Below are 20,364 nucleotides of genomic sequence, written 5' to 3' on the forward strand. Positions count from 1 at the left end.
CCTGAAAAGACTCTGATGTTGGGAAAGATGGAGGGCACAAGGAGAAGGGGACGACAGAGGACAAGATGGTTGGATAGTGTTCTCAAAGCTACCAGCATGAGTTTGTCCAAACTGCGGGAGGCAGTGGAAGACAGGAGTACCTGGCGTGCTCTGGTCCATGGGGTCACGAAGAGTCAGACACAACTAAACTACTAAACAGCAACATTGCTCAAGTGTGAAAGGGCAAGAGAGGATTCACTCAGTGCCTTTCCCAATTGTCAGAAATGCCCAACTCACATTGTGTGTCACTTCAGAGGGCCAGAACTAGATACCAGTTGGTGACTTGGGAGGATAAACTGAAGGGAGGGGAAAGTGGGGCAGGAGAGAGAAAACACGGGAAAGGAAGCCTCTATTGGTCTATACCCTTCATTACTGATTGCAAATTTAGGAAGTGTAAGGGGAAGCAATGTTGTTGCAAACTTGAACACTTTTCACATAGTAGCAGGGTGTTGTAACCATGTTTGTTACGCTGTTTTCCCCTGCCCTTTTTACAAGAAAAGTTGCTGGAAATGTGTACTTGATGAAAAAACGAAAGAAAGAAGAGATGACGAGGCAAAGGAAATTCTGATTGAAAGGAAACACGCTATATCCATTTGAGAGCTAACCACAGCTCTTAACACAGCTGCGTAGATGCAGAGGTAAGGTAGCCTTCTCAGATTAACAGTCTCTTTTCAGAATGCAAAACATTTAATACTATTGTTCTCTGACTACTTTTCAGCCAACCTTTCTATTTACTTAAGCTGAAGAGGTTTATTTTCTGAATGTCTATTTCTCTTTCTTGTTTTGCCACTGATAATTATATTTCAGGGGTGATCGTGATCCCCCGCTTTCTGTAAGTGAATGGAAAGAAATCTATAGGGTTTTGGAGAGGGAATATCACATAGTGCTAAAAGCCTCTTTATAATAGCTGATTTATATGCTGGCATCATTTATTACAAAATGTGAAGTAAAAGTAAGGCTCTCTGTAAATGGGTGATGTGAATGCTATCTGAACAGTCCCCACCCTGAGTTGTTTAGTGGAGAATTTAAATTATAATCAAATTTACCTCCCCCTTTTAACATTCTACTCTAACGCTGTCTTGCAATAAATATTCTGAAACTGAAATACTACTACTACTACTAATAATAATTTATTATTTGTACCCTGCCCATCTGGCTGGGTTTCCCCAGCCACTTTGGGCGGCTTCCAACAAAGATGAAAGATACACTAAAATGTCACATATTAAAAACTTCCCTGAACAGGGCTGCCTTCAGATGTCTTCTGAATGTCAGGTAGATGTTTATCGCTTTGACATCTGATGGGAGGGCGTTCCACAGGGCGGGCGCCACTACCGAGAAGGCCCTCTGCCTGGTTCCCTGTAACTTGGCCTCTCGCAGTGAGGGAACTGCCAGAAGGCCCTCGGAGCTGGACCTCAGCGTCCGGGCAGAACGATGGGGGAGGAGACGCTCCTTCAGATATTCTGGACCGAGGCCGTTTAGGGCTTTAAAGGTCAGCACCAACACTTTGAACTGTGCTCGGAAATGTACTGGGAGCCAATGTAGGTACTGGATTTGTATTCCAATACGCCAGTCACATATGTTCATTTCACCATAATACTCCAATAGAGCGATTTGATGCATGTCTGTCTGAAGTTCAGAGGGACTTACTTGCCTGCAAGGGGGCAGGAAGTGTACATAGGGTTGCAGCCTAAGATTTCTGCAATACCTTTTTTAGAATTTTGAATGAAAGCTATAATACCATCTTATTTTAGAAGACAATTACTTATTATTTCATTTTATTTATTAGATTTATATACCGCCCTTCAACATAAGTTCTCAGGGAGGTTCACAGAATAAAATACAGGATAAAAACAAGTAAATAAGCTATTCAGTCTATTTATTAGATTTAGTTATATAATCTTAAATGACAGATAAAGATGCCACTGGGTTCGCCAATGAAACATTTCCTTGCGATGTAGGAAGAGCAATTATTTACCTTAGTATTTTGTAGCATCCCGCCAAAGTAATAAACATTGTCTTTCTCAGCAATCCCAAAGGCAACACAGTATCTGTGGTTTTCCCCATATTATAGATGGTGAACGCCAATTGATAGCAGAACCCAGACAATCCAATGGCTAAACCAAACTCGGAACCCGGAACTTCCAGGTTTATAGACGGTGCTCTTAATAACCACACCAAACTTGTACTTGTTATGGAAACATTGGTTCACCTAGCTCAGTATTCTTATTTTTTTTTTTTTAAAAAACAAATTTTATTTGTTTTTTAAATAAATGCAAATACAATTGCCTGGACTGAACGCTTTGCATAAGCCCCTACTTTTACATAAACCTGTCTCTGGGGTTTCCGACAAAAAGCTTTTCACAGTCCTAACTGGAGATGCCAGGGATCAAACTTGGGAACATGCACCTAGCCTCCTATCGGCTGCAATACTGTGCTTATCAGGAGGGAAAGGGGTGAAGCGAGAGCCACTGCTGCTCCTGCCTTGCACTGAGCTTCCAGCCACCACACCCTTCCTCCCATCTCTGCCAGAAAGCACAGTGTGATGCAGCCAAGGGGAGGTCAGGTGTGTGGCAATACACTTCCTTGCCAGCTGTTTTGTTGGGACCTGCAGAACAGCTGCTCTGTTCTTGAGCTCTGGCACTTAATCTCTATAGGTGGTTCTACAACAATGTTCTTCAAATTTACTCTGGAGAACCCTGAGATTCCTTGGAAGCTTCTGGGTGATGGCGGATGCTTCCTTGAAAGGCAGACTGCTGAACAGCCACCTTCTCCTGTAATGTGCAGCTACGGGGTGTGTATGCGTGTGTGTGTGTTCAGTGATTGCTGGGCCTGAGCCAAAACAGAAGCCCTACTTTGGGACATTCTGGTTGTAGTTTTTAAAGAATTTTTTTTAAATTAGGAATTTAGACAGAGCATATTATCTTAAAACATATCACCCTTAATTCCCCCCTCCCATAAAACAACCCACCCTCCCCACACCACCCTGACTTCACTCAGTTCCTATCTCTGGTTTCTCTATAAATGCTACTATCTGCATGTTACAAAATTGTATAAATCCTTAATTTGTCTAACTGGTGATTATCGTTAAAAAGTCTGTGAGTGTTTATTCAAAGCCTGCCAAGGAGTCCAATTCACTTTGTTGGATCTTTAGATACTCTGTAAAAGGTTCCCATTCATCTTTGAAGTCACAGTTATCCTTGTCCTGTAATTTATGTGTCTGTTTTGCCAGTTCTGCATAGTCCATCAATTTCTCTTGCCATCATTCTTTACTCGGGATTTCCTCGTTCTTCCATCCTTGTGCTATTAAGACTCTCGCTGCCGTTGTTGCATACATGAAGATATTTTTCAAATTCTTTGGCATACTTTGGGACATTCTGGATATTTTTCAAGGTGGGCAGAATTGGTGAATTGCTGGGAGGTGTGGCTCCTTCCCTTCCCTTTCTAAAACAAAATTCTCTAGGGGTTTTGCAAAAGGGAAAGCAGCTCCTGGGAAGGAGGAATCATGTGCTAAGAGCTAGAGATTCTGCTTAGCTGAGCAGGTCCAACTTGATATGATGGGGAGGTTACAGAACGAAGCTGTAGCAGGTATAATACTTTCTTTACAGAAGAGGTGCAGAACCTATGGCCCTCCAAATGTTCCTGCTCTGCAACTCCATCATCACTAGAAAGATCTGATGGGAGTTGAAACCCAATATCTGATAGACCACAGGGTTCCTACCTCCTGGCTTTCCCACCACAAAGCCCTTTCCCATTGGCTATAAAATACTCCTGTTTGCCTGGACTATCTTTCCACCTAGCAGCTGTCTGGAACGAGTTAGTTTCAAAGAGACTTGGCCACTTATTGTTTTGTTTTGTTATGTTTTTACAGCTATAGAAAATAACCCCAGGGAAATAAATCAGGCCATCTCTGCCATGAAGGTTCATTGCCAAACGAAGAAAGGCAGTGGCAGAAAGCAATGCTAATACTCAGTTATCTTTTTCTGACATTAATGGAAAGAGCAGAAGTCAGAGGTTTTCGAGGTAAGACATCGTGTTATACTCTTCCTTAACATGCTTTAAATGCTCATTTTCAAAGGTGGTAACAGTCCTCTCAGCCCGCATTTTCATAGAATCATAGAGCTCGGAGGGTCCCCAAGGGTTGTCTAGTCCAGGCTTCCTCAAACTCGGCCCTCCAGATGTTTTGAGACTACAATTCCCATCATCCCTGACCACTGGTCCTACTAGATAGGGATGATGGGAGCTGTAGTCCCAACACAGCTGGAGGGACGAGTTTGAGGAAGCCTGGCCTAGTACAACCCCCTGCAATGCTCACAGGCCACTGCATGTTTTATGCCTGCATTGAAAAGTTTGAAAACTGTCATCTTCATAGTGGCAGGTTTTTGATATTGCGCCCGATTTCTGCGTGGGGAGGCCTACAAGTAAATGACAGCTCAATGTATTTTCTTTGACATTGACTAAACTATAGAATTTCACAATTAGCAATGCCAGTAGCACAGCTTCCATATCCTGCCCCCCCCCTAAAGTCCCTTTCTGCAGGAGCAGGAAGTCTGTTGGTTGCCTCTACAATTTTGCATCCTTCACATTGCCTAGGTACCAGTGGAGAATATTCAGATAAAATTCTGCAAAGTTTTCTAAAGGGGTGAGAAGTATAAAAATCTCAGGGAGCTTACAGACGCCTCCCCCCCTCTATTTTATGGTGGGATTCAATCACTTCTTGCCCAATTTAGGCTGCACAGTTAAAGCTGATTAGGAGCTGTTATGAAACAAACCCAGAATATTTTCTCTTTTTTGTGATAAGTGATGGGAAAATGAAGGCAAATACTTGCTGCAACATCATTTAATCTCCCCACAGTCAAATGTTTCTTGAATAGGTTGTCTGGAAGTAACCCAAGAATGGAACTTTTACATGATTGCACAGATCTCTTTATCTTTTCAGAATGTCTTCGCAAAAAACCTGATGTGAAGTACCGGGCCATCAGTGGCCAGGCATTTGTTGTGTCGTGTGACGTACTACCAGAGAACCCTGCCTCAATTTTTAACTTTTCTCGTCTTCATGAAAGCCAGCTTCAGTGGATCTGGCGATCAAGAGACGGGGGAGACCCAGTGCTTCTCAGAAAAGAAACCATCAACCCCAGACTACAGGGAAATGCCCTATGGTTTAATCCAATAACAGTTCAGCATTCTGGAACATATGTCTGCAAGAACAGGTCAGTTGCCATGACACATCTGAGTCAGACCTTTTGTGGATGTGTGCACTAGTATTTCGAGAATTCTACGCAGAGCTTATTTTCTTCATCATATTTTGTTTGAGCAAGCCTACCCAGACATGTAAATTTATTATATATTCTAACATGTACTTTTTTTTATGTATGTTTTTAAACTGCTGATTTTATTTTGAAAATTGCTAGGCTAACTTGTTTTTTAACGTTTGATGTTATCAGCCATTTTAATGTATATTTTTGATAAACTTTGCAGAGGTTTAGTGGTATGTAAATAAATAACTAGCGCTCCCAACAGTCCCAGCCAGCATGGCTATGCTGACTATGGCTAATGGGAGTTGAAGTCCAAACCATATGGAAGGCATCAGACTGGGGAAGCCTGATCAAATATATCTAGTCCAATATATATCAATAAACTGATATATCAATATATCTAGTCCAGTATATATCACCTTTCACAATCTAGCTTTCTCTGTATGATTTTACATGTGTTTTCTTTTCGTGTCACACAGGAAAAGAAAGTGTGCCAATATTTTCATAGATGTTCAAACAAGGAAGATGGCCAATTGTTCAGATAGTAGCGTGAGTAACTTGAACCTACTTGTTCTCAGAAAAGGAGTTATTCCTTGTCCAGGAAAAAGCTGTTACAGTGATTTTCAGCCGTCAGAGGTGAACTGGTACAAGGTACGGGTGCCACTATCTTTAGAGCACTTTGTTTTATCAATCTGAGTCACACTTACATGCAACAAATATACTTGGGGTGAGTGTGGGTGAGGGAAACTTGCTCTCTGGTAGTGTAATGGGTTGAAACTATTTCCACATACAGTTATTTGATGAATGAATCACTCCGTTGCCTGGATTGGTATCTTGGTAAATGATGGCATGTTGAGGGCACAGTTACAATAAACTTGGAAAGACATGCCCAAGGGTGTTTGGTGAAGCGTGGATATCAAAATTCACCAGTCATTTTCGTAAATATTTTAAAAAGCCTCTTTATTTCCATTTTGTAATTGTTTGCATTATAGATCTTGCTTCAAAGTTAATGTGCTTTTAAAAGACCTTTGAGTCACAGGTTACAAATAAAATTTGGAACTATAGATCTGTATGGGTATTTCAAGTCAATATTTGAGGTGGCTACCATGTCCTCATGGTTCCCATTCTATGTTACCTTCAAATCCATGCACAACCCCTCAAAATGCTCTATTTAAAACCCTGTGGCAGGGAAGAGAACATGGGAAGGGATTTGGAGCAGAGAAATGGTGGGTAGACTTAATGGCTTTCCAACAAGTTTCCTTTGCATCTGGGTTGTTTACACTTGCAAAATGCATGGTAGCCCTTACGATAGGACTAGAGCTGTGTTGTTCAACCATGTACCCTCAGTCATGCTTGGACTACAGGTCCCATCATCCTTGACAATTGGCTAGGCTGCTAGGGATAATGGGAGCTTAAATTCCACAGCTTCTGGAGATCCAAAGTTGAAGATTACTGGACATGGGGAGGAAATGTAAAGTTACTCTTGCAACATCACCCCCGTGACAGATGTTTAGACTGGTTCAGAAATGGTGGGAGAGGGAGGGTGATGGGTTTGCGAAGGGAGGGAGCAGCACTGGAACAGGAAAAGAAAAATCTACCTGCATCCTGGATGGGGAACATCTAGCTTTCCAGGCGTTGTTGAATTCCAGCTTCCATCAGACACAGCCAGTGGTCCAGAGCTGATGTGAGTTGCAGTCCAGGAACATCTGGAGGGCTGCAGGTTCTGCACTCCTGCTCCACACCCTCAAACTCATTTAGCTGTGCCTCTTTCATTTTCCTGAGCCCCCCCCCCCCATGAGATGGGGGAGAAAGGGACTGGAGCTATACCAACAAGAGGAAGAGGGGTGCCTCTTTCCCTCACATTGATTCTCCTAGCCATTTTTAAAGTTGTGGAAGATAAAGGGAAGGGGTTGGTAATTTGGGGGAAGGATGAGTAAAGATCAGCTCAATAGATTCAGCCTATGTCAGCTGCCAATTCCTGTTTTACAGAGCATTGTAATGTTTGTTTGCTTCTCTCGCCCCTTAGAATGGATTAAAAGTAAGACTTCAAAAGGACAAAAGACCATCTCTGAGATTTGAGGATGATAGTATAGTATTATATCATGTCTATGACGCAGATAATGGTACTTATGTATGTGATTATACACTGACTGACAACAATACCCAGTGGACCATGAGAACAATAGTAAACGTAACTATCATTGGTAAGTCACTTTACATCCAGCTTAATAAATGGTTCTGATGTAATGCTTTATATTCTGGCACTTGTATTATATTACATTGTCTCCTACGATTCCCATTTAGTCCCTTCCATTTATATCTTTAAAGAAAAAAGTTAATAACTATAAATGCTATTTGTGTAGGTTGACTGAACATGTCATATCAGACTACTGTAAATACCAGATTACCGGTACATTAAATAACTTTACTCGGAAGTAACAATGTGCTTTGTATCTATTCTACGATATACTGCATCACAAAAAAACCCCTAAATCCTTATTAACACAATACCTTTAATTTGGCCAACTAAAAGGGCACAAAATAGTTTGCAAGTCCTAACAAAGGTTTAAGATCCCCACCCCTTAAAAGCTGACACAGCTGCCTTTGCTGTTTGTGTAACTTAGGATATATAGAGTTTTAAAAATACAATGTGTATGCTTTTGAATCACCCTGTGACCTATGTATGTGATTTTAAGTTGCTTCCAGGAGCCATAGAAAGCTTCTTTCAGTCTCCATGGAAATAACATGACATGCCTAATTGCACAGTATATCCATTTATGGCTATTTGATGCCCTTCTCTTTCTCCACCAACAAAAAAGTATTGTCTGCGATTTAGTCATTGATTTTCTCACAACATGTTTAATCTGGTTATTAATTCTACATGCAAAAGGTTCATTGGAAATTCCCTAATAGGCCCCTTTTTTCATGTCATAGCACAAGACACTATCAATCGCCCAGAGGTTCTGGATCCCCGTGGCGTGAGAATCCTTGAAGTAGAACTTGGTAAGCTGACTATGTTCTTAATTTGTTTTGTAATGTTGGCAATAATCCAGTGCTATTATCAGTGCTATTTTTCTAGAAAAAGAGGTGCTGGAACTCACAATGAACACCTCTCTTGTTGTCTTAGAATGGCGCCCACCTGAGAGGTGCCGGAACTGAGTTCTGGTGAGTTCCGGAGGGAAAAAAGTCCTGATGATTATTATATCAAATATTATTATACAGTGGTACCTCGGGTTACATATGCTTCAAGTTACAGACTCCGCTAGAAATAGTACCTCGGGTTAAGAACTTTGCTTCAGGATGAGGACAGAAATTGTGCTCCGACGGTACAGTGGCAGCAGGAGGCCCCATTAGCTAAAGTGGTGCTTCAGGTTAAGAACAGTTTCAGAACAGTTTCAGGTTAAGAACGGACCTCTGGAATGAATTAAGTACTTAACCTGAGGTACCACTGTATATGACCACTATTGAGCTCATGTCCTGCTTATGGGCTCCTCCTAAGCATTTGGTTAGCTCAGGCCTGGCATAGCTATTGGACAAAGTGAGGCATCCATCCCTCCTTCACATTGAAGGCAAAATCCATGATGCCATCTTCCCCTTTTTTCCTCACACAAGGACGGCAGCCATTTTGGGTGCCGTGATTGTGTGCAATTTCATGCCAGGATCCCCCCTGAAAAAGCACCTTTTCCCAGGCACAATACCCCAAAACACACTTTTTTGGGGGAGGGGGGGAATTGTGGCATGGAACCACGTGAGATCATAGAATCATAGAATCATAGAATCATAGAATCATAGAATCATAGAGTTGGAAGAGACCACAAGGGCCATCGAGTCCAACCCCCTGCCAAGCAGGAAACACCATCAGAGCACTCCTGACATATGGTTGTCAAGCCTCTGCTTAAAGACCTCCAAAGAAGGAGACTCCACCACACTCCTTGGCAGCAAATTCCACTGTCGAACAGCTCTTACTGTCAGGAAGTTCTTCCTAATGTTTAGGTGGAATCTTCTTTCTTGTAGTTTGGATCCATTGCTCTGTGTCCGCTTCTCTGGAGCAGCAGAAAACAACCTTTCTCCCTCCTCTATGTGACATCCTTTTATATATTTGAACATGGCTATCATATCACCCCTTAACCTCCTCTTCTCCAGGCTAAACATGCCCAGCTCCCTTAGCCGTTCCGCCCAAAATGGTTGCTGTCCTCTCATGAGGAAAAACAGAATGCTCCAGTTTTTCTGGGACACTTGCTGGGTATGGCAGTTGCCTCAAAAAGCTGGTGCTTTGTATGGGTGGGTAAGGAGTGAGATAAAGCCTCTGGGCTCCATTTCCCAAAGGTGAAAAATGATGAAGTTGAAGCGGCTCTCCTGGTGAGGCAGAGCTGCAATGCTAGCTTCTCAGCAGACATGTTCCTACTTACTGGGGGGCGGGATGCAGTAACAGGCGCATTGGCACACCAGTGGGAGCAGCAGATTGTCTCCATGGCAATGTTTCTCCAGCCTCTCCCCTCTCCCTCCCAATAAGTGGCACCTTCCAGTTAGTTAGGGGACTTCTGCATGCAAAGATGGGCTCTGGTGGATTGTGTGGATGAAACCAATAGTGGGCTCAATGGTCAAAAAGGTGGTTTCTGCATGCACTATAGAGGGGCAAAAGGGGCTTGTCAAACTGGGAAGGCAGCCCATCTAGAAGAAGGAAAACTCTGATCCTAAACCCCGCTGCCTTGCAGAATATATTTGGGAGGAGAAAAGGCTAAGGTATAAACCCTACACAAATCCAGAGTGGAGTCCCTAAGACGGTTGGATGGTGTCTTGTACGCCTCCTTCCAGCAACTCCTGCAGCCAGGCTGGTGCCAAGCATATCGCTCTGCTTTCCTTTGGAAGGCAGAGAGGGGGATCTTGTCATTTGAGCAGCCCAGGACTGCCATACACACTGTCTAGGTCATTTTGGTGCTGCCAGCACAGTGGTTTGACTTCACCCCCAGAGGCGTACTCCATTGTCTCACTGGACAGACAGCTTACAACAGCCAACAATATCGCCCTTCATCCGTAGATCTCAGGGCAGTTCACAACATGAAAACACAAGAGAAAACACAAAATACACATTCAACAACAACAACAACAACACAAACCAGTAGCCCACATCCCCATGTTTCCACTTCAGATCTAAAAAATGTGCATACATACTGATTTTTACGTGTGGTTTTTCCTCAGGGCAACCGCTTGAGCTCAAATGCCGAGCACAGTTTGGTTTTGAACTAAATGCTTCCTCTTTGATGCAGTGGTACAGAGAAAGCGGTGAAAGGATGCAACTGCTAAAGCAAAAATGGTATGAACAGTCTCCAACTTGAACACATGTATTTGTAGAATGTAAGCAGCTAGCAAAAGAACAGGAGAGCCAAAACAGTAATTTTGTTTAGTTTCATACTACGGTTCCCTTCAGCCTATGCCAGCATGGCCAACGATAGAGAACGATAGGTTGGGGAAATCTGTTGTAGCACATGATCAAAATACTAATGTAACTGGAAGAGGATTAGTGAAGGCTCTTCCATGTTTTCCTCTCCTGCCGAACACAGATGGGATTTCTCTCTGTCCATGTGACTCCAACCTTGGTCTTGGTAGCAGTTCCATAACTGTGAATCTTTAAGTCCTCTTTTTGGGAAAAGGATACAGGGAAGAGGATACAGTAAACTGAATGGGAAACATAATCCAGTCCAACCTTTGGCTGGAGATCAGCAGTAATGTTTAAGGCAGCAGAATGTTTAAGGATATGAATTCCCTGGAAAGAGGGGTTGTTGTTAAAGCACTCTAGGAATGGTAGCTGTGTGAGAGGATTGTCTCCTAACAATTCCCAGTGCCCTTAACAAACTACAGTTCTACAGTTCCCAGGATTCTTTGGGGGTAAGCCATGATTCCTTAAAGTATCACAGAATCATAGAATTGTAGAATTGGGACCCGAAGGGTCATCCAGTCCAACCCTCTGCAGTGCAGGAATCTCAGTTAACACATCTGTTATGTACTAAGCGTGGATCCTGGAACAATAGGCAAGTAGGATCCTAGAATGCAGCAACTGATTGGCTTGCAGGAGAAGACCAATCAGGCTCCAGGAGGAAGTTAATCAGCCTATTAGGCTGGTAGGATCGTAGAATGCAACAACTGGTTGGCCTGCAGGAAAAGACCAATCAGGCTCCAGGAGGGAAGCAGAATCAGCCAATCAGACGGGACTCATTGTGTAAATAATGTATATAAAAGCCTGAAGTTTTTTTGGGGGGGCAATTAAATCACTGTTTTACAAGCTGCAATATAGAGCATGAAATCACTACAGGACTCTGAGTATATTTCAGCATCCATGACAGATGGCCACCTAACCTCTGCTTAAAAACCTCCAAGGAATGAAAGCCCACAACTTCCCGTAGGAGACTGTTCCACTCCTTGAAGGGGAACACCATCTATCCTTCTCTGGGTGTCCTCACCAAATGAGAGCCATAGAGTGGCTACTGAAGTGTTGGCACCCTGGTTATGGAACACTCTCTCCAGAGAGGCTTTCCTGGAGCTGATGTTATGGTTCTTTTTTGTACCAAATGAAGACCTTTAAAAAAAAATCTGAATAATTTTCAATGTTTCAAAGTACTTTTTAGATTTGCTGTCCTGGCCTACTTTCCATTGCTGGTTTTAGATTTTATTTTTTATCTTGCGTTTTTGTATTTGATGGCACTATTGTTGCTGTGATTATCTTATTGTTGGGTGGACTGTAGACAGGAAAAGTAAATAAACGGAAGCAACAAATGAATATTTTCTAAAGAGTGTGTCCATGGGCTGTGGCTCCTACATGGGTTTGTCAGCCAGACTCCAGGGGAGATGATGTAATCCTGTGTTTCCATGAGGCTGGTAAGTATGCAACTGCCCTGATTTTTGCAATTTGGGTCATCATCGCCTTTATAGAAACCAGAGCCATCACCTGCACAAATATGGCATTGGTGGCACCAGGGACTACTGTAACTGTGTGAGAATGAATGCTACAAGTGGCTGACGAAAGCATTATTCTATTTAGGGTCAGTCCAAAGGAACTAGAAGGCAGCTGCTTTGATTTTGCTTTCAACCTGACCAATTTAACTGCAGAGGATTTAAGCAGCCAATTCGTCTGCCTGGCTCAAAACTCCATTGGGAACACCACGGGGGTGCTCAGATTTAAGAAGAGAACAGAAAGAGGTAAACTGGCAAACCACCTAGCATGCATTGCTCTTTTATTTGTATTTATTTTACAAGTTACATTTGGGATAACATCGCTGGTCAGCTCCTTGATTAAAATTGCCTTTCCATTTTCCAATCGCCAGAGAGGTTATTTAAATCGTGACAGCAGGGAGGGGGAACAAGAGTAGAAGCTCTGCGATTCTAAACCTGAAAACGATAGTATCATTTTAATTTTTTTTTTACCTGGGAAAGACATTTGGCAGCTCCGTCTTCGCATGCCCTACTCCAACATCTCCTTCTTACAAACAAAATTTAAGAAGAGAACAAACCAAACCCCACCAAAAATAAACAAACACTTCTCTTATTTTTGTTTCCTTTTAGCTCTTCACTTCTTACTCACTTTGTGCTGTTCCATGACAACTGTATTTCTAATCTTTTTGGGAAGTCTGGTGGTTTACCGGCACCGGATTGAAATAGTGCTGTTATATCGGAATTATGTGGCCAAAGGTGAAACTGCCGGCGGTAAGAGCTTGTGTTCTACTTTTCTTACCTTGGCAATTATCTTTTCAGTGAACGGTCTGTTCTCTGTTTATTTATGACACATGTATCCTGTGTTTGCTCCAGAAAATGCACGGTGGCGTACGAGGTTCCCTTATTTCCTCACAGCAACCCTGTGAGGTAGGTAAGATGGAGAGGTTAGTGACTAGGACAAGATCGCCAGTAGCACTTTGTGGTGTGCTGCTCACCTGGCTTCCCAGAGCCAAAAGGTAGAGGGTTGAGGCAGCAGGGAGATGGAAGTGTTATGGGAATACAGTGGTACCTCAGGTTACAGATGCTTCAGGTTACAGATGCTTCTGGTTACAGACTCCGCTAGCCCAGAAATAGTACCTCAGGTTAAGAACTTTGCTTCAGGATGAGAACAGAAATTGTGCTCTGGCGGCGCGGCGGCAACAGGAGGCCCCATTAGCTAAAGTGGTGCTTCAGGTTAAGAACAGTTTCAGGTTAAGAACAGACCTCCAGAACGAATTAAGTACTTAACCCGAGGTACCACTGTAGTGACAGGACTGCTGGATGAGCTCTGCTGCGGTCTGCACTGCTCTGAGCTCCCTGCTTCCTCACTTTTCTCACTCTAAGCAACCAACAGTGATACTCGGCTTTGGGAAACAAGGTGCACACTGGTGGCGCTGTGGTCTAAACCACTGAGCGTCTTGGGCTTACCGATCAGAAGGTCAGCGGTTTTAATCCCTGCAATGGTAGTGACCTGCCGTTGCTCTGTCCCAGCTCCTGCCAACCTAGCAGTTTGAAAGCATGCCAGTGAGTGCAAGTAGATAAATAGGTACCACTGTGGCCGGAAGGTAAACAGCGTTTCCATGCACTCTGGTGTCCATCACGGTGTTGCGTTGTGCCAGAAGCGGTTTAGTCTGCTGGCCACATGACCTGGAAAGCTGTCTGTGGAACAACACCTGCTACCTCAGGCTGAAAGCCAGATGAATGCCGCGACCCCACAGACGCCTTTGACTGGACTCAACCGTCCAGGGGTCCTTTACCTTCTTACCTTTAACATAAAACCTCATATGTTGTGAGTTTTAAAAATAAATAAATGAATGCAGATTTGGGGAGGGATGAGGCATTTAAAGCATTGGGTAAAAGGTGAACTCAGCTGGATAAAGCTAAGACTTTGTGGACAGCAGGATCTAGAATCAATAGACTGAAAGCAGAATGTTGGGGGTGAACAATTACAGATTGAGAAAAGCTACATTTTTGTACACAGCACCCAAGGCCAGGTCACTTATTCTGGCAGGTGAGGTAAAAAAATCCACAAATGCCTTTCTCTCTCCCCCCCCTCCATGTCAGTAAAAATAACAATAAATTAAATACTATTAATTTGCTGCTCTTCTATGATGCCCTAAATCAACTGCCTGAGGTAATGACCTCACTCTGCCTAATTGTAAGGACCCTGAGAGGTCATGCAAAATTACTAGATAAGTTTGATTAGCTGTGCACTAATGCAAGGTTTGAGAGGATGTGTACAGCAGAGTGTTGAGTGGGAGGGACACAATTAGTGGGATTTTACCATGGATTTAGCTTTTGGCTTCTGATTTTGTGCTTATTTTCTTAGAAATCACTCTGCATTATTTATGACATTTCCTGAATATATAATTATAAATGACATTATGTGCACAGTTGAAGGTTTGGGCAATTATAAATTATGAAGTGCATGCTCCGGGGGGATTTGAAAAATACTGCATGTTAAGGTTACTCAATTGGGGACTCTTGATAATAATACCTTTGCTGTCACCTCATGACTCATCATTTGGAAGTGGCAGGGAGGAAATAAGGGGAAAGTCCTTGGAAAAAGTTGTGTTTCAGTATGAATCTGGCAGCATGACCTCTCAAGGAATACTGCTCAAGGCAGACTCGTAATTTTGTATGATGTGGGTGGAGACATACCAGAATGATGAGCAAGATCTTGTTAGTATAGAAATGCCTGTTTAGCCTAGCATAAAGAAAGCTGAGTGAAGAGACAATTAAGCTCAAGGACAAGGCAGGTGAAAAAAATAAATAAACCTCATGAAATAAAATGAGGTCAAGAAGCTAGAAGATTTGTAAAACAAAAACCCCTGAAATTCTGAAGAAGAAAGAACAGCTGGGAATCTGTTTTATTTTAAATACAGTTGTACCTTGGTTTTCAAATGCCTTGGGAATCTAACGTTTTGGCTCCCAAACGATCAAAAACCGGAAGTGAGTGTTCTGGTTTTCGAACATTCTTTTGGAACCTGAATGTCCGACACGGCTTCCGCGGCTTCTGATTGGCTGCAAGAACTTCCTGCAGCCAATCACAGGCCGTGCCTTGATTTCTGAAAATTTTGGAAGTTGAACGGACTTCTGAGGTCCCACTGTATTTTACTCTGCCTTCATGGCTATGTTTAGTCCAGAGAAGCTAGGATTAAGAGGAGATGTAACCATCTTCAGATACTGTGTGTGGAGAAGGCTATCCTGCAGAAGATGGAACAAATTTGTTGTCATTGCTCCAAAGGTGGGACCAGAACAAAGGGGTGGGTGCTGAAAAGAAGCCGATTGTGGTTAAATGTTAGGAGAAACTTCCAATTGCATTGGAAAGTGATGAGCTGTCCTTTGCTGTAGGTATTTAAGCAAAAGCTGGGTGGTCAGGAACGCTGTAGTTTCATCTTGCATTGTAGATACCGCACAGGGAATATGGATAGAAGGATCTGTCAGTTTAAGTTCTCTGTTTCTCACTTTCCCAATCTTAAATCCAGTTCCCCACATCTTGACATCAATTTGTCGATTTTTTTTTCAATCCTCATGGAAATTATTTAGCATTTTGGTTGCAATTTCTCCTAATAAACACATTTTTGTATGCAGTTTTGACTAATGTATGCATTGCTGCTAGCAATTTCTCCCAACCTATACTATTTTCACTGATGTATTAATTTTAATGCATACTTTCTCATAATATATGTATTTTCTGGTTGGAGAACTGCATCGCTAAATTCAAATAAGTGTGAATTTCAGAGGGAGGCTGTGTTTTAGTCCTCATGTTGTTTTGGATAAGTGCAAACTTGATAGGTTCATCTACCTGAACTGAATTGATTTTTCTCACCCATTCCTAATTGGGGGTTGGACCATATGACTACCTACCTCGCTCACTTACAGTACTTCTCCAAAATTCTTGCACAGGCAGCTTATATTTATGAAAGATATTGAAGATACTTTAAAGTATCTAAAACACTCTCTGGAAGACTAGAAAGGTCACTTGCTAATGGCCCAGATTATGTACAAAAGGGGTGGGTTCAAAGGGGTTTCAGGAAACAAAATGTTCTACTTAAGGTTGCAAGGCACATTATTAAAATAGAAATTGTTTCCGTTTTGGGCACAGCATAGATTCCATATAATAGGTCATGACCTATGAAGATACTACATGTGTGGTATGTACATGTTCTGAAATATTGTGGTTGACCACAGTTTCCCAGAATGTGTGCACCATATGTGCACACACACACGTCTGCACAGGGGGTTTACTCAGTTGTCTACAAGGGAATGACTTTCATGTAAGAAATTTGTTAACAGGTGAAACTTACCTCAGTTTCTTAGCCCCAGCAAAGGTACCTTCGTAGTGTAAGAAAAACCACAGTTAATACTCTCTTGTCTTGTAGTGGCCTCTGCTGGCCAAATTAAGAACCAACTATCATTTGGTGTTTTTAAGGATTCATTTCTGAAAGATGAAGATGCTGTACCCCTGATTTTACTGGGACATCCCGGAATCACAGAAGCCAACCTGGCTTCTGATTGGATCCCGAAATGTCCTGTCTTTTGGCCCTGCACTCTTGCGCGAGCCAAAAGATGCACTTTGTCCAGGGGTCTTTCACAAGCCAGATGAGGGGTGAGCGCATAATTTTGAGAACAGCAGTGGCGATGTTTGTACTTTTGTGCGGCAGACGGACAGCCATGTCTCATTGCATACATATGAAGAGAGGAGTGGGTGATTTTTTTTAACCCTCGGTGTGACTCTTCACACTATGCCTAGCAGGGGTAGCGGGTGCTTTACTCTGTTCTTTATCCTGTTTAATAACATCAGCTTCACTGTTACACTTTGGAGTCCTGTACTGCTAATGAAAAATGTCTAGACACATCAAGAAAATTGATTCAGTTAAACGTGTTGTAAACTTCATACAGGGAAATCCCGTTGGCTAAAGATGGCACTCCACGATGCCATCTGGTGTCACAGTGTTATAACGCAAATGAAGCGCTTTGTCTTGACGAATGTAGCGGAGTCCCTGCTCTGTTCAATATGGAATAACAAGCTGTTTGGGCAAGGCGTATTTGCATCTAGGGTACAGTTCACCTAGAATACCAGAGATGGTGGTTTGACTCAGAGAGGTTATGGCTGAAAGTGAGATTTGAAAGTGAGATGTGTCTGCTTACTGCTAAGAAACGAGGGGGCGATTTTAATTTGCCTTTTACTTTTTCGTATTTTCCATTGTGCTTTCAGTAGTACTTTTTACCATCTCTACAGCTGGTCTCCTTTAAGAGGAAAAATAAGGGGGATTCAGCAGACTCGTCTTCCATAGCCATGCCCCACTGTTTCAGAAAAATGTTGTTGCCTCCCATCTTTTATCACCTCTCACCTTTCTTTAAAGGATGCTTGCTTGTTCACTGCTTCATTTAACTTTGTCCTTTAAATTTTTTTAGATGGCAAAGAATTTGATGCATTTGTGTCCTGTGCAAAACCAGATTTCCCTGAAGCAGATCACACGCTACTCGATGAGGAAACGTTTGCCTTGGAGATTCTCCCTCAAGTTTTAGAAAACAAATATGAATATAAGCTATGTCTTACTGAACGGGACATCCTTCCAGGAGGAGGTAACATCTCACATAATTGCATAATAATAAAACCAACTCTTCAAACACATGTATTTGTGTTAGGAAACTTTGTCTGCCCCTAATGTCCATGTGTAGATTTGCATACACAGCAAAATTGGCATTCCTTCACCTCTCGCTTTCTGTTCTGCTCGCTTCGCTACGTCGTAGCTGTGGCGCCCTGCACCGCCCCCTAGGCTTGGCGCCCAGTGTGGCAGAACCGCTTGCACTGCCCTAAAATCCGCCAGTGCTTGGGGGAGGGTGATTTTCAATGAGAAAATAGGACAAGGAAGCAGCCACCGAATTTGTGCCTTAAGTTACAATCCTCTACTTTTATTTACCTGGAAGTGAGCTTCATTAAACTCAGTGAGATTTACATTTTTTAATTTTTTTGTAATTAGCTTTGAGGTTTTTAAAACACACACACACAACAACAATAAGGAGGTATATATTTTTTACGAAATAAGATAACTAATACTTCTAACTCACAGACATGCTTATTCTTAGTTCATATGGGATGGAGCAAAGGGTTTGCAAGCACAATTCCTCCCTCTTCCTAAAAAGCTGTGAAACATTTTATTTCATGCTTTAAGAAAACAGAATGACTTGCGTTTGGGAGATGAATTGCAGGTTTTCAGCTTGGAAGGGGTGTTCCTTTATCTCTTTCTCAAGGCTCAAAGACTACAGCTGGTTCATGGTGGTTTTGGAACAGAAACTCTTACTCTGCCCCTTACACAGCCCTTAGAAACAGCCTTTGTGATGGATTGGAGTGTAGTATTGTGTGGCTAGAATGTCAGTCGGAAGTAGGACTGGAATGAGGAACAGGACTTTTCAACATTCCCTTGTCCATCAGGTTTAAAGCACATTCAAGCCAGGAGCCATATAAGCACATTCCAGTTTCTGCCGTTCTTTACCACAGATGTTTTTCACCATCCTTGCATTCACCACTCTGTGCCAGGGTATAAGAATATCTGCAGGAAGGCAGCATGTTTTGTATGATAAGTTGGTAATAATATATATATATTTTCTTTTCCCAGCATACACAGATGACATTGTAAACGCTGTCAAGAAGAGCAGACGGGCGATTGTGGTGTTAAGTCCAAGCTATATCAATGGCCCAGCCCTCTTTGAGCTTGAAACAGCCGTCAACACTGTCCTGGAAGACAAGGCAATAAAACTCATCCTAATTCAGTTCAAGTCTTTCCAGGAGCCACAGTCATTACCTCACAATGTGAAGATAGCTCTCAGGGTTTTGCCCAGGGTTACCTGGAAAACATCTACCTCTCCCACTGTGAATAAGCAATTCTGGAGAAAACTGCTGCGTCTCATGCCAGCGAAACATCCCAACCGAACTGAAGACAAGTGGTGTTGGTTTCCCCACCTTCGGTTATTGGGCACGGATAAGAAAAACTCCACTGCAGAGAGGACAAACTGGACCAAAAAATGGAGGAAGATTTGGGAAAGAACTTCCCTAAACTGAAGACTTGTCAGGGGAGTGGCTGTAGCTGGAGAGAACATGTATCAAATACAGAACCTTCCCTAGCCTTAAAAGGATGTTGAGCTGTGGAGCTGAGAGAAACCTTGACCTGGAACCAGAGAGAGCCATTGGTGGTTTAAACAGACTTTGTGGGCCAATGGTCAAACATCATATGTTAAAGTGTGGTTATCTTTCACATAGTAAAATGGAAATATCCTTACAGAAGTCAGTATTTTGTAATAGTAAAAGGTGCTGAGTGCAGTTGAGCTGTGCCATGCTTTCACAACATGACTATTTATTGATAATTATTACATGCACCAGGGGGTAATGCCCACCTGCTGGAATAAACTTTGGACAAATAAGTGTTTTTGTACCATCTCTGATAACTGGAATGAGATTGTGGTTCCCAAGTTACAGGCTGTGTTCAACTTACTCCCTAATAAGTGTATTCATTGGTAAGTCTCAATGGCAGAAATGTGACTTCAGCAGTTTCAAGAGAGCAGTTTGTATAATCTAACATTCCAGTTATATGCATGCTTAGACAGAGGCAAAATATGATCAGTGTAACCTCTTATTATATGGGACACGGGTGGCGCTGTGGGTTAAACCACAGAGCCTAGGACTTGCTGATCAGAAGGTTGGTGGTTCGAATCCCCGCAACGGGGTGAGCTCCTGTTACTCGGTCCCTGCTCCTGCCAACCTAGCAGTTCGAAAGCACGTCAAAGTGCAAGTAGATAAATAGGTACCGCTCCGGCGGGAAGGTAAACAGCGTTCCTGTGTGCTGCTCTGGTTTGCCAGAAGCAGCTTAGTCATGCTGGCCACATGACCCGGAAGCTGTATGCCAATAAAGCGAGAGGAGCGCCGCAACCCCAGAGTTGTCCACGACTGGACCTAACGGTCAGGGGTCCCTTTACTTTAACCCCTTATTATGGACACCTTTACTTTGTTGGCAAATCTGACACCACATTTGCCCTGGCATTCTTGGCATTTGGTTATCATGGAAAGGACTAGAATTTTGAGTAAAGACCTTTTAAGATGCCC

The 20,364-nt window shown here is 42.7% G+C and overlaps 1 protein-coding gene across 1 annotated transcript; it reads left to right on the plus strand.

Moving 5' to 3' along the window:
- The first annotated feature begins 255 nt into the window (after window positions 1–255).
- IL18RAP (interleukin 18 receptor accessory protein) lies at window positions 256–20,090 on the plus strand. Its single transcript, XM_077927614.1, is given in 12 exon segments — window positions 256–677; window positions 3,908–4,059; window positions 4,976–5,246; window positions 5,771–5,942; window positions 7,318–7,495; window positions 8,226–8,294; window positions 10,491–10,605; window positions 12,328–12,485; window positions 12,849–12,989; window positions 17,679–17,849; window positions 18,884–19,272; window positions 19,275–20,090. Coding segments are annotated over 11 exon segments (1,860 nt in total). The 5' UTR covers window positions 256–677; window positions 3,908–3,995; the 3' UTR covers window positions 19,407–20,090.
- The last annotated feature ends 274 nt before the right edge of the window (window positions 20,091–20,364 follow it).

The sequence above is a fragment of the Podarcis muralis genome, chromosome 4, assembly GCF_964188315.1.
Source record: "Podarcis muralis chromosome 4, rPodMur119.hap1.1, whole genome shotgun sequence".
Taxonomy (NCBI): Eukaryota; Metazoa; Chordata; class Lepidosauria; order Squamata; family Lacertidae; genus Podarcis; species Podarcis muralis.